Source organism: Pollachius pollachius (assembly GCF_949987615.1).
Source record: "Pollachius pollachius genome assembly, chromosome: 11".
NCBI lineage: Eukaryota > Metazoa > Chordata > Actinopteri > Gadiformes > Gadidae > Pollachius > Pollachius pollachius.
Window position 1 is genome coordinate 1,506,864 of NC_136944.1, and position 12,750 is coordinate 1,519,613.

At 46.9% G+C, this 12,750-nt stretch overlaps 1 protein-coding gene across 1 annotated transcript in view; it reads right to left on the reverse strand.

Annotated features, from left to right (window-relative positions):
* Positions 1-3,100: 3,100 nt before the first annotated feature.
* The window catches only part of LOC307082173 (RNA binding protein fox-1 homolog 1-like), a gene marked incomplete at its 5' end in the record, with an annotated part of 32,802 nt that continues 23,152 nt past the window's right edge, over positions 3,101-12,750 (reverse strand). Inside the window, 2 exons of the mRNA XM_079745654.1 lie at positions 3,101-3,383; positions 10,023-10,101. Coding sequence (XP_079601780.1) covers positions 3,255-3,383; positions 10,023-10,101 — 208 coding nt within the window. The 3' untranslated portion in view covers positions 3,101-3,254. The remainder of the gene's footprint in view (positions 3,384-10,022; positions 10,102-12,750) is intronic.

The window sequence follows — 12,750 nt, forward strand, 5'->3', positions numbered from 1 at the left end:
TGCTGGCATTCGGCCCAGGGATTCTTTAGTTTATGGATTATGTGTTGCAATATTTTAAACTGAAAAGTATCAAAGTAATTTGTTTTATGTAGGTTTATCTTCTTAATTTTTATGTGTGCAACAAGAACAATATATCGTTATCTCAGATATTTAGCATTTAGAACACCCTAGGCTTGACAGTCTGACTCTATGCTAACTGTAGCTAGCCATAGCTAACCGTAGCTAGCCATAGCTAATGCCTCACCTTCCTAACGGGCCACAAGGTGTTGGCTAGATCATTGTCGATCAACTGTAAAGAGATGATGGTGTAATGCCGTAATTATTAGCCATGCAATTTTATTAAACCAATATATTTGAAAATATTTCTGCGTAACATGAAAGAATGAAAGATCTTTTCTAGGTTTTGGACATTTGCTTTCCCATTGCAAACTGGGCAGACGTTGAGGCCAGAACCCACAAACAGGACAGAAGATTGAGAAAACAAAACTTTATTGATGTTCAGGTGGAAGAACGATAGTGCATGCACATACAATGACTGAGGAAGCGTTTAGAAAACCCCCACTGGAAGCAGAGATTATAACGCTCCAGAAACGCTCCTTCTGAAGTGTCCTGTTTCTCATGAATAGAAACGAGGAGGTTTGGCCACGCCGCTACTGGGTAATGTAAACATAATGCGAAGAGGAGCGTTCTGGGCGTTGAGGGCTGTGGATCTCCTGTGGTCGTGGGGTCGTATCTCCTGTGGTTGTATCTCCTGTGGTCGTGTCTCCTGCGGTCGTGGGGTCGTATCTCCTGTGGTTGTGGGGTTGTATCCTGTGGTCGTGGGGTCGTATCTCCTGTGGTTGTGTCTCCTGTGGTCATGGGGTCGTATCCTGTGGTCGTGGGGTCGTATCTCCTGTGGTTGTGTCTCCTGTGGTCGTGGGGTCGTATCTCCTGTGGTTGTGTCTCCTGTGGTTGTGGGGTCGTATCTCCTGTGGTCGTGGGGTCGTATCTCCTGTGGTCGTGGGGTCGTATCCTGTGGTCGTGGGGTCGTATCTCCTGTGGTTGTGTCTCCTGTGGTCGTGGGGTCTTATCTCCTGTGGTTGTGTCTCCTGTGGTTGTGGGGTCGTATCTCCTGTGGTCGTGGGGTCGTATCTCCTGTGGTTGTGTCTGCTGTGGTCGTGGGGTCGTATCCTGTGGTTGTGGGGTCGTATCTCCTGTGGTTGTGTCTCCTGTGGTCGTGGGGTCGTATCTCCTGTGGTCGTGGGGTCGTATCCTGTGGTCGTGGGGTCGTATCTCCTGTGGTTGTGTCTCCTGTGGTCGTGGGGTCGTATCTCCTGTAGTCATGTGGTCGTATCTCATGTGGTCTTGTCTCTGTTGCCTGAGTTTCACTTTATATTCCACCACACATTTGTAATTTATTCTTCTATTTACATAGTAGGTGAATCCTCTTTATGCATCTCACATTTATATGGTTTTATATTCAAACAAGTGGAAAAGTCTGACAGAAAGCCATGATAACCATAATAATCATAGTAATAATAAAAAATATTCCACCGTAGAGATGATATGAGAAAAGGAATTCAAGATATTGTGGAATCAAATGTAAAAAATAACAAGTAGAAATGTGGAACATACCACAATGGTTTGTCCCACAGGCTCTCAAAGCAACAGAAAATACAGGTTATATGTGTGCAAAATAATATCATTGGCAAAAATACAATTAGTATATCTACATTGCAACTTGTAAAGAGATAATATAAATTCTGAATATGATTTGATAAAAAACGAGATAGCTCTCCCTAACGATTGGTTCTACTAGTCTAAGTCTAAAACATATTGTTGTGTATTTAATATCAGATAACATCTTCACTGCACAGTTTAAATATAATACACCATTGGTTTGTCATACCCTCATTCCTCCAAGGTATTCTGAAATGATAATCCATTCACCATCAAGCAACCAGAACTCAAAGTAAACATTGGAAAGTGATGTGGTAGCTTTTCAACTTCGCTATTTTGTATTTAATCTAATTTATATCTAATTTATATTAGATGTCCCATTATATAAAAAGTCATCAGTTATTAACAATCAATATACTGGAAAATGTATGTCTCTATATTTGTTGTTATTTATATATATAAAAAATTAGCTTTTGGATGGCAAACACTGTTCAGGATTTGGACTAGCAACTATATTAATGAACAGCAAACCCGACATAACCATACATTATTCTAGTTCTTAGATTATTCAAATCTATGTAAACTGTACACACGGTGCCCCGGTGGCGTCTGCTCGGACCTTTGGCTTGAGGGACGCGATATGAACCAGCATGACGGAGCTTCTGAACGCTGAGGTTCTGAACCTGGGTCAGAAGCTGCTCTCTACACTAAGAACACTAACACTCCAACCATCTCTTCTACTGTGGGAAACAGGATCTGTAACTTCTGTTCGATTGTTGCCGTGCGTTTACGACCCCATCCCAACGACTGCAGATGGCGTCACATGGCAGGCATTTGAACCAATAGGAAACAGTAATTGCAATAATGTGTGTTTGGTTTGGTTGTTGGTGACGTAAAGTCGACCAGTCACTTATCGCTATCTAGTGCAGGTTTAGAGAATAACTCGTATTCAATATTAATTATGACCTATCTATATATTTTGTTCCTAATCTCCTTTTCGCACAGATTTCAAACCATAAAAAATATCTAAATTGACATGGAAGCACCAAAAGCTAAGGTAACACAAAATAACTAAGAAACAGCAACTGGACTAGTATAGTCACTAGTATAGTCACTTCAACACTTTTACAAAACGTGATTACCCCAAAATGGTGACTCTGATCTATGTTACAAGGTTGGATTGCAGAGTCTCTCACGAGCCCTAACAATTTAAATCTGTTAACATTGGAATTCCTCTAAATGCTTACCTTTCAGCATTGCTATAAGACCACAGAAAAATTCTCTACAGCCGACAATCTATGTTTTGAAACCTTAGAAATTAAAAACCCACAATATCAAAATACACAGCACAAAATATCTGAGGTATAAGATGAAAAATATCAGTTGTCATTTTAATCTTTAAGTCTTCTGAACCTCTCCTAAGGGAGATGTTAAAAGATGCACAACTGCATGTATTGCAATACCCAGCCCTCAGAAATCTCTATCTCTTTCCTTGTCATTTAATCGCTCTCACACAAGTCCGCGGCCCCCGGCCCGGCCCGTCGCTATCTGCTCTGGTGGAAGACGGTGTAGCGGGAGGGCGGAGGCCTGCGCGGCTAGTAGGGGGCGAAGCGGCCGTAGCCGCCGCGGTAGAGGCTGGCCTGCAGGGAGGAGAGGACCAGCCCCAGCTCCTCACCCGCGCCGTGGCTCCGCCCCTTGGCATCGCTCAGCGGGACGAAAGCATTCTGTGCACACACACACACACACACACACACACACACACACACAAACACGCACACAGACACGCACACACACACACACACACACACACACACACACACACAGACAGACACACGCATGCACGCACACACAAACACACAGGTTTTGTTAGCCCTTGTTTTGCCCAGCTGGAGCAGTCTCTGTTTACAGTACCATACCGTTCTCCGGTGGAACAACATGGGGGTGAAATGGATGAGCGCCCTTCATGCAGCGGGCGCCCCAGAGCCTCAGGCCCCCCGCTGGGGGTAGGAACACGGGGAGCAGGAGGAGACCAGGAGGAGGACAGGAGGAGAACAGGAGGAGGACAGGAGAGCAGAAGGAGAACAGGAGGAGACCAGGAGGAGACCAGGAGGAGAACAGGAGAACAGGAGGAGAGCCGGAGGAGAGCAGGAGGAGAACAGGAGAACAGGAGGAGAACAGGAGGAAAACTGGAGAACAGGAGGAGAACAGGAGGACAGGAGGAGTCATGCTGCACAGAGGAGGAGGAGGAGGAGGAGGGGGTGCTGACCTTCAGCCCCCCTGACCTCCATTGTCGTCTAGAACACCTTGAAGAGGTCACAGAGTCCTGACGGGGGCAGGTCCCTGGGGGAGGGGGGGTCACTAGGGGTCGGGGGGGCAATAGAGGGGGGAGCTTAGGGGGGGGAGCGGTCTCATCAGGCAACCCGGTATCACGCGATTTTGTGCTTATGCGCACGATCGGTAATCTATTGAATCGTGTCCCAGAGCACGATTGTCCGACTTTTTTCGTGCTACACAGAACGAACTGTGTATTTCCGATTTTTTAAGCAGACCTCCTCAAAAACTGAAACGAACGTGCTCTACAGAGCGCGCGTACAGATTAATGTGTCACTAGAAAATCTGTCCATGCTAGTCTCTCAGAGTCACATAACAAGCGACCAGACCGATTAAAAAAAAAAGATTCAAGTTCAATAAAAAAAGTAACTTATTAATTACAAGTCTAAACTGCAGAAAAAAGAAACATATTCAAAGGTGGCTTTTGAAGGAAACCTTGGAATATCCGTCTACTTCCTAACCAGAGTGAATGGGCTGCTGGAGCTCCTGCTCTGAACGTCAAACATCGCCGGGGATGGCATTACATTGAAGTGAATTGAACCCCCTCTCCGTCTGCAGACGACGCTGAAGGGTACCTTTCCCGTCAGCGACCGACGCTAAAGTGCCATTGCCAACAGTCGGTATTTGACGTTCTCGGAGTGAGACTGTGTTGTCAATACACACCCAATACACACTCAGGAGGAGGAATGACCTCTCACACATGATCACTTAATGAATTATTTCAAACTATTATTTTCTAACCCTGCCTGGTTGAATGTGTCCGCACATCTCTCAGACTAGTGACGTTATAGCCTACTAGCCACCAGTGATTCAAAAAAAAGAGTAACGTTGATTACAAAAGAAACATATTAATTACAAGTCTAAACTGTGTGAAATAGAACGAAATGGGGGGCGATATAGAGCGTGCACTGTGCCGCCCTTCTGAAGTCTAAAAAAATCTCCTGATTGAAATGCAATGGTTTAACATTGAATTAATTAAATATTAAAATAAATATATATATTTATTTTAAATATAAAATGATTTCGTTATAATATTATAAGTAGACATGTAGCTTTTATTCAATTATCATTATAACAAGATCTGTATGCTAGAGCGTGCACTGAGCAGCCCGCCCCCCCTTCTGAAGTCGAAAAAACTCTCCTGATTGCAATGCACTGGTTTAATATTGAATTAGGTAACACTTTACAATGAGGTACGCAAAATCATGGGTAGTTACTGAGGAACAAATGATGAATGACCAGGGCCCTAACGGGGACCTAACGGGCCCCTAAGTGACAGTCATTCAGTAACTACTGAGGAGTTACTGGTAAACAGACTTGGGGACTACTGTATTCGTTACTGAGTAACGAATGATGAACAACGGGGGTCCTAACTGGGGCCCACCTGACAGTCATTCAGTAACTACTGAGGAGTTACTGGTAAACAGACTTGGGGACTACTGTATTCGTTACTGAGTAATGAATGATGAACAACTGGGGCCCTAACTGGGTCCCTAACTGGGGACCTAGGTGACAGTTATTCAGTTACTACCGAGGAGTTACTGTGAAACGGACTAGGTGATATTATGGTTCAATAAACGTAGCTACTGGTAAACGAATAATTAAAAAAGCTTCAATACTGGTAAACGAATGGTAAAAGAATGATTCAAAAAGCTTCACCACTGGTAAACAAATTATTCAAAAAGCTTAGCTACTGGTGAACGAATGATTCAAAAAGCTTAACTACTGGTGAATGAATGGTTCGCGAAGGAGTAACAACTCATCATCAGTCCGATCCAGCTCTACCAGTCGATCCAGTGTGGGACCCATGCCAGCCCTCAACAGCGCTTGAAACCAAGGGCGGCAGGTTTAAAGCTTGCCCTGCAGCGGTGGACAATTGCTTTTAAGATTTTAACATTACTAATGCAACCACTTTTAACATTAAGATACAACAATCAACCCGTCTGTGCCCTGTTAATTTAATAACTAATTGTGAAAGCCCAGGAAAATTCAGTTGCTTTCATAATAAATTGGTCAGTTTGCTAATTCACAGAATGATTAATTAATACAGTATCCCCTAGTCTGTCTGTCTGTCTACCAGTAGCTCCTCAGTAGTTACTGAATAAGGTGGTCGTTCATCATTCCTTACTCATTAGTTCCTCAGTAACTACCATGTTTTCGCATATCTTATTGTAAAGTGGGGGTGGCGGCAGCCTGCCCCCACTTCTGAAGTCGAAAAAAATCAGCCGATTGAAATGCATTGGTTTAATATTGAATTAATTTAATATTAAAATATATATGATATATCTATAAACATACAATTATTGTATTATAATATTTAGACCATGTAGCTTTTATTCAATTATCGTTATAACAAGATCTGTAGCCTATCTGACCGTTGAAAATCCACTTCCACCAATGTGTAAGTGTGGTTCAGGTATATCAGACGATAATAAAATATTCATAACATAAAAAAGATGTAAAAAATAAGGTTATGGGCCGGATTCGGTAAAAATTCAGCCTCTGCAGGCCCACAACTAGAACGTCTCATTTCCTCGTTTCACGCTTTAATTTAATTATATTTAAATTATTATGACCATGGAGCCTTTCTTTTCTTGCCGTTATCATTACATTCTTTCTCGTTATATCGATATAAATTCTAGAAACACAATGGAAACGAGAGAGAGGGAGCCAGAGAGAGGGACACTGATGCACTGCGGAGCCAAGGAACTGATGGGCTTAAGAGGGCCTCTCCATATATATATATATATATATATATATATATATATATATATATATATCTGTGTATGTGTTTATTCTGAGAGACGCTCCAATCCAAAATGCATGGGTTTACATTTCGTTCTGTGCGGTACGAATAATGTGGGACAATCGTGCTCTGGGACACTATTCAATTACTTTCCGTGAGCATGAGAACAAAAGGTTTTTGAGGAGGTCTGCTGTAAAAAACAGGGAAATCAGAGTATCCCTAATACACTACATTTACCCTTTGATGCATTTGTTGTTTTGACACATACATAAGTAGAGGGTGCACTGTACTATCTGCACACCCCTTCTGTGGTCGAAGAAAATATCCCAATTGAAAGGCAATGGTTTGAATTTCGTTCTGTGTGGCACGAAATAAGTCAGACAATCAGTTCAATGGATTACTTTTTGTGAGCATGAGAGCAAAATGTTTTTGAGGTGGTCTGCTGTAAAAGATGGGGAAATCAGAGTATCCCCTACATTTCACTACATTTACCCTTTGATGCATTTATTGTTTTGACACAAACATAAGTAGATGGTGCATTGTACTACACCAAGGAGCTGGTGGTGGCCTTCTGGCGCAGAAAGAGCACCCCAATACCTGTTTTCATAAATGGGGAGGAGGTGGAGATGGTGGACACCTACATGTTCCTTGGGGTGCATCTGAACAATAAACTGGACTGGTCAGACAACACTGAGGCCCTCTACAGGAAGGGACAGAGTAGGCTGTTCTTCCTGAGGAGGCTCAGGTCTTTCAATGTGGGCACTAGGCTACCACGGATGTTCCACCAGTCTGTGGTAGCCAGTGCCACCGTCTCTGCTGTAGTGTGCCGGGGAGGAGGCATCGGGAGCAGAGGTGCCCGCGGGCTGAATAAGCTGGTGAGGAAGGCGAGCTCTGTGGTGGGGATGAAGCTGGACTGTGTGGAGGCTGTGACAGAGAGGAGGATGAGGGGAAAGCTGCAGGCGATCATGGACAATCCCTCTCACCCTCTCTACGCCGAGCTGAGGCGACTCAGGAGCACATTCAGCCACAGACTCACTCAGCCACGTGCCTCAAAGCACTCGGGGGGCTCTTCTATCAGCTATCAGACTTTATAACACCTCCACCCCCCGCTCCCAACGTCTCCACAGCCCCAACAGCTCCTTTTTTCCCGACCTGATTAAGGACTAAACCCCACACCTCAGGACTGACTGTTGTTAACCTTGTTATTTTTTATTTTTCTTCCATTACCTCAGGAACCCTGCACATTTGGCACATTTATATTTATACCTATATTTATATTATACATCATATTTCATATTTATTTATTTACTTAACACACAGGTCACCTGCAAACGGATACTGACATGTATATAGTATGTTTATTTTATCTTATTCAAATATTTTTTTACTATAATTTTATTTTAAATTACTAAATTTATTGTATATATACTGTTTTAGCACTTCTCTTTTCCCACTGTATTGCTGGTCACCTGTGAATTTCTCCCAAGGGGTATTAATAAAGGGCTATCCTATCTTATGCTACTATCTACTATCTCTTTCGTTCTGTGGAGCACGATAAATGTCTGAGAAACACTCGTTCTGTGGAGCACGTTTGTTTCAGTTTTGGAGGAGGTCTGCGGAAATATTGACATATAAATAACTAGAGACTGCACTGTACTGTCTGCGCACACTCCATCTCTCTCTGTCTCTCGTCTGAAAAATGCTTCCATTCAAAATGAATTAGTTTACATTTCGTTCTGTGTAGCACGAAAACATCGGAGAAACGCTCCCATTCAGAATGCATTGGTTTACATTTCGTTCTGCGCAGCACGTTATTTTTTTTTACGTTTGTTTTTTTAGTTTTGAGGAGGTCTATTTCAAAAATGCAAAAATGTGTGTTTCTGTGGAGCACTTTCATTTCAGTTTTTGAGGAGGTCTACTAAAAAAAATCGGAAATATTGACATATATATAAGTAGAGGATGCAGTGTACTATCTGCACACACCCCTTCTGAAGCCTCTCTCGCTCCCTCTCTCTTTCTCTCTCTCTCGTTTCGTTTTGTGGAGTACGTTAATTGTCTGAGAAACGCGCGTTTCTCAGACACGTTCGATTTGTGGAGCACATTCATTTCAGTCTTTGAGGAGGTCTGTTTAAAAAATCTGAAATATTGACATATATATAACTAGAGTACTGTATTGTCTGCGCACACTCTCTCTTTCGCCTGAAAAACGCTCCCATTCAAAATGAATTAGTTCACATTTCGTCTGGGTAGCATGAAAACATTGGAGAAACGCTCCCATTCAGAATGCATTGGTTTACACTTCGTTCTGTGTAGCACGAAAAAAGTCTGACAATCGTGTTCCGGGACACAATTCAATAGATTAACGTTTGTGCGCATGAGCAGGAAATCGCGTGATACCGGGTTGTATCAGGAGGGTTCTAGAGTGAGGACCGTGGAGGTGGATGGTGTCCTCTGAGAGCGTCTGGCCCCCAAACAGTGTGCTCTGTGACCTGTTTGAACGTCTTTAGGACGACGATGGAGCTTCAGTCTGAGGGTCAGAATGTGTTTGAGGACCTGGACTTAGCCTGATGGCTTGATGAGAGCAGCAATACAGAGAACACCGCTTGATGTCTGATTGACAGTTTGATTACATCCAAAACGTCCACTAAATGACTCCAATGGGTGAATTACATCCGATCCTTTCAGGTTTTTTTTACTTTGTGCATCTGAGTCTACATGTGGACCAGCTGGGTTCCGTGGTCCTACATGGGGACCAGATGGGTTACGTGGTCCTACATGTGGACCAGATGGGTTCCATGGTCCTACATGTGGACCAGATGGGTTCCGCGGTCCTACATGTGGACCAGATGGGTTCCGCGGTCCTACATGTGGACCAGATGGGTTCTGTGGTATTCTGAGGCCTCATCCTGGTTTTACAAATCACACTGAGGAGGAGAAGTCAAGCAGCAGGAAACAAGGGGGGCGGGCCATGCAGATCAGAGGGGTCCGTGTGTGTGTGTGTGTGTGTGTGTGTGTGTGTGTGTGTGTGTGTGTGTGTGTGTGTGAAAGAGATAGAAACATGATGATCAACATAAAGGAGGAGAGCCAAGATGAGCTGATAGACAGACAGACAGACAGACAGACAGACAGACAGACAGACAGACAGACAGACAGACAGATAGATTAATAGAGAGATGGAAATGAACAGATGTTTTAGACCGTAGGTAGAGATGACAGACAGGTGAAGGAGGGGCCAGACAGACAGGTGAAGGAGGGGCCTGACAGACAGGTGGAGGAGGGGCATCACCATGGCGGCCCCCATGCTGTAGGAGGCTGCGGGTGAGAGCGTGTGGTTGTACGGGTCGGCAGCATACACTCGTCCGTAGCTATGGAGACAAGGAGGAGACAAGGACACCGGTTGGATGGTTTGTTACACTCCCTGAACCCCGCCTCACTTTCACTCTGCTGTCCCTGGAGACACGCAGAGCCCCGGAAACCTACAGGACACAGCGTCGCTGCAAGACACTCCTCACACCAGCACCACAGGGCCTCCTCACTAACACCAGCACCACAGGGCCTCCTCACTAACACCACAGGGCCTCCTCACTAACACCAGCACCACAGGGCCTCCTCACTAACACCAGCACCACAGGGCCTCCTCACTAACACCATAGGGCCTCCTCACTAACACCAGCACCACAGGGCCTCCTCACTAACACCAGCACCACAGGGCCTCCTCACTAACACCAGCACCACAGGGCCTCCTCACTAACACCAGCACCACAGGGCCTCCTCACTAACACCAGCACCACAGGGCCTCCTCACTAACACCATAGGGCCTCCTCACTAACACCAGCACCACAGGGCCTCCTCACTAACACCAGCACCACAGGGCCTCCTCACTAACACCAGCACCACAGGGCCTCCTCACTAACACCATAGGGCCTCCTCACTAACACCAGCACCACAGGGCCTCCTCACTAACACCAGCACCACAGGGCCTCCTCACTAACACCAGCACCACAGGGCCTCCTCACTAACACCAGCACCACAGGGCCTCCTCACTAACACCAGCACCACAGGGCCTCCTCACTAACACCATAGGGCCTCCTCACTAACACCAGCACCACAGGGCCTCCTCACTAACACCAGCACCACAGGGCCTCCTCACTAACACCAGCACCACAGGGCCTCCTCACTAACACCAGCACCACAGGGCCTCCTCACTAACACCATAGGGCCTCCTCACTAACACCAGCACCACAGGGCCTCCTCACTAACACCAGCACCACAGGGCCTCCTCACTAACACCATAGGGCCTCCTCACTAACACCAGCACCACAGGGCCTCCTCACTAACACCAGCACCACAGGACCTCCTCACTAACACCACAGGGCCTCCTCACTAACACCATAGGGCCTCCTCACTAACACCAGCACCACAGGGCCTCCTCACTAACACCAGCACCACAGGGCCTCCTCACTAACACCACAGGGCCTCCTCACTAACACCAGCACCACAGGGCCTCCTCACTAACACCAGCACCACAGGGCTTCCTCACTAACACCAGCACCACAGGGCCTCCTCACTAACACCATAGGGCCTCCTCACTAACACCAGCACCACAGGGCCTCCTCACTAACACCAGCACCACAGGGCCTCCTCACTAACACCATAGGGCCTCCTCACTAACACCAGCACCACAGGGCCTCCTCACTAACACCAGCACCACAGGGCCTCCTCACTAACACCACAGGGCCTCCTCACTAACACCAGCACCACAGGGCCTCCTCACGAACACCATAGGGCCTCCTCACTAACACCAGCACCACAGGGCCTCCTCACTAACACCAGCACCACAGGGCCTCCTCACTAACACCACAGGGCCTCCTCACTAACACCAGCACCACAGGGCCTCCTCACTAACACCAGCACCACAGGGCCTCCTCACTAACACCAGCACCACAGGGCCTCCTCACTAACACCATAGGGCCTCCTCACTAACACCAGCACCACAGGGCCTCCTCACTAACACCAGCACCACAGGACCTCCTCACTAACACCACAGGGCCTCCTCACTAACACCACAGGGCCTCCTCACTAACACCAGCACCACAGGGCCTCCTCACTAACACCAGCACCCCAGGGCCTCCTCACTAACACCACAGGGCCTCCTCACTAACACCAGCACCACAGGGCCTCCTCACTAACACCAGCACCACAGGGCCTCCTCACTAACACCAGCACCACAGGGCCTCCTCACTAACACCATAGGGCCTCCTCACTAATACCAGCACCACAGGGCCTCCTCACTAACACCATAGGGCCTCCTCACTAATACCAGCACCACAGGGCCTCCTCACTAACACCAGCACCACAGGGCCTCCTCACTAACACCAGCACCCCAGGGCCTCCTCACTAACACCACAGGGCCTCCTCACTAACACCAGCACCACAGGGCCTCCTCACTAACACCAGCACCACAGGGCCTCCTCACTAACACCACAGGGCCTCCTCACTAACACCATAGGGCCTCCTCACTAACACCAGCACCACAGGGCCTCCTCACTAACACCAGCACCACAGGGCCTCCTCACTAACACCAGCACCACAGGACCTCCTCACTAACACCACAGGGCCTCCTCACTAACACCACAGGGACTCCTCACTAACACCAGCACCACAGGGCCTCCTCACTAACACCAGCACCACAGGGCCTCCTCACTAACACCACAGGGCCTCCTCACTAACACCACAGGGCCTCCTCACTAACACCAGCACCACAGGGCCTCCTCACTAACACCAGCACCACAGGGCCTCCTCACTAACACCAGCACCACAGGACCTCCTCACTAACACCACAGGGCCTCCTCACTAACACCACAGGGCCTCCTCACTAACACCATAGGGCCTCCTCACTAACACCAGCACCACAGGACCTCCTCACTAACACCACAGGGCCTCCTCACTAACACCACAGGACCTCCTCACTAACACCATAGGGCCTCCTCACTAACACCAGCACCACAGGGCCT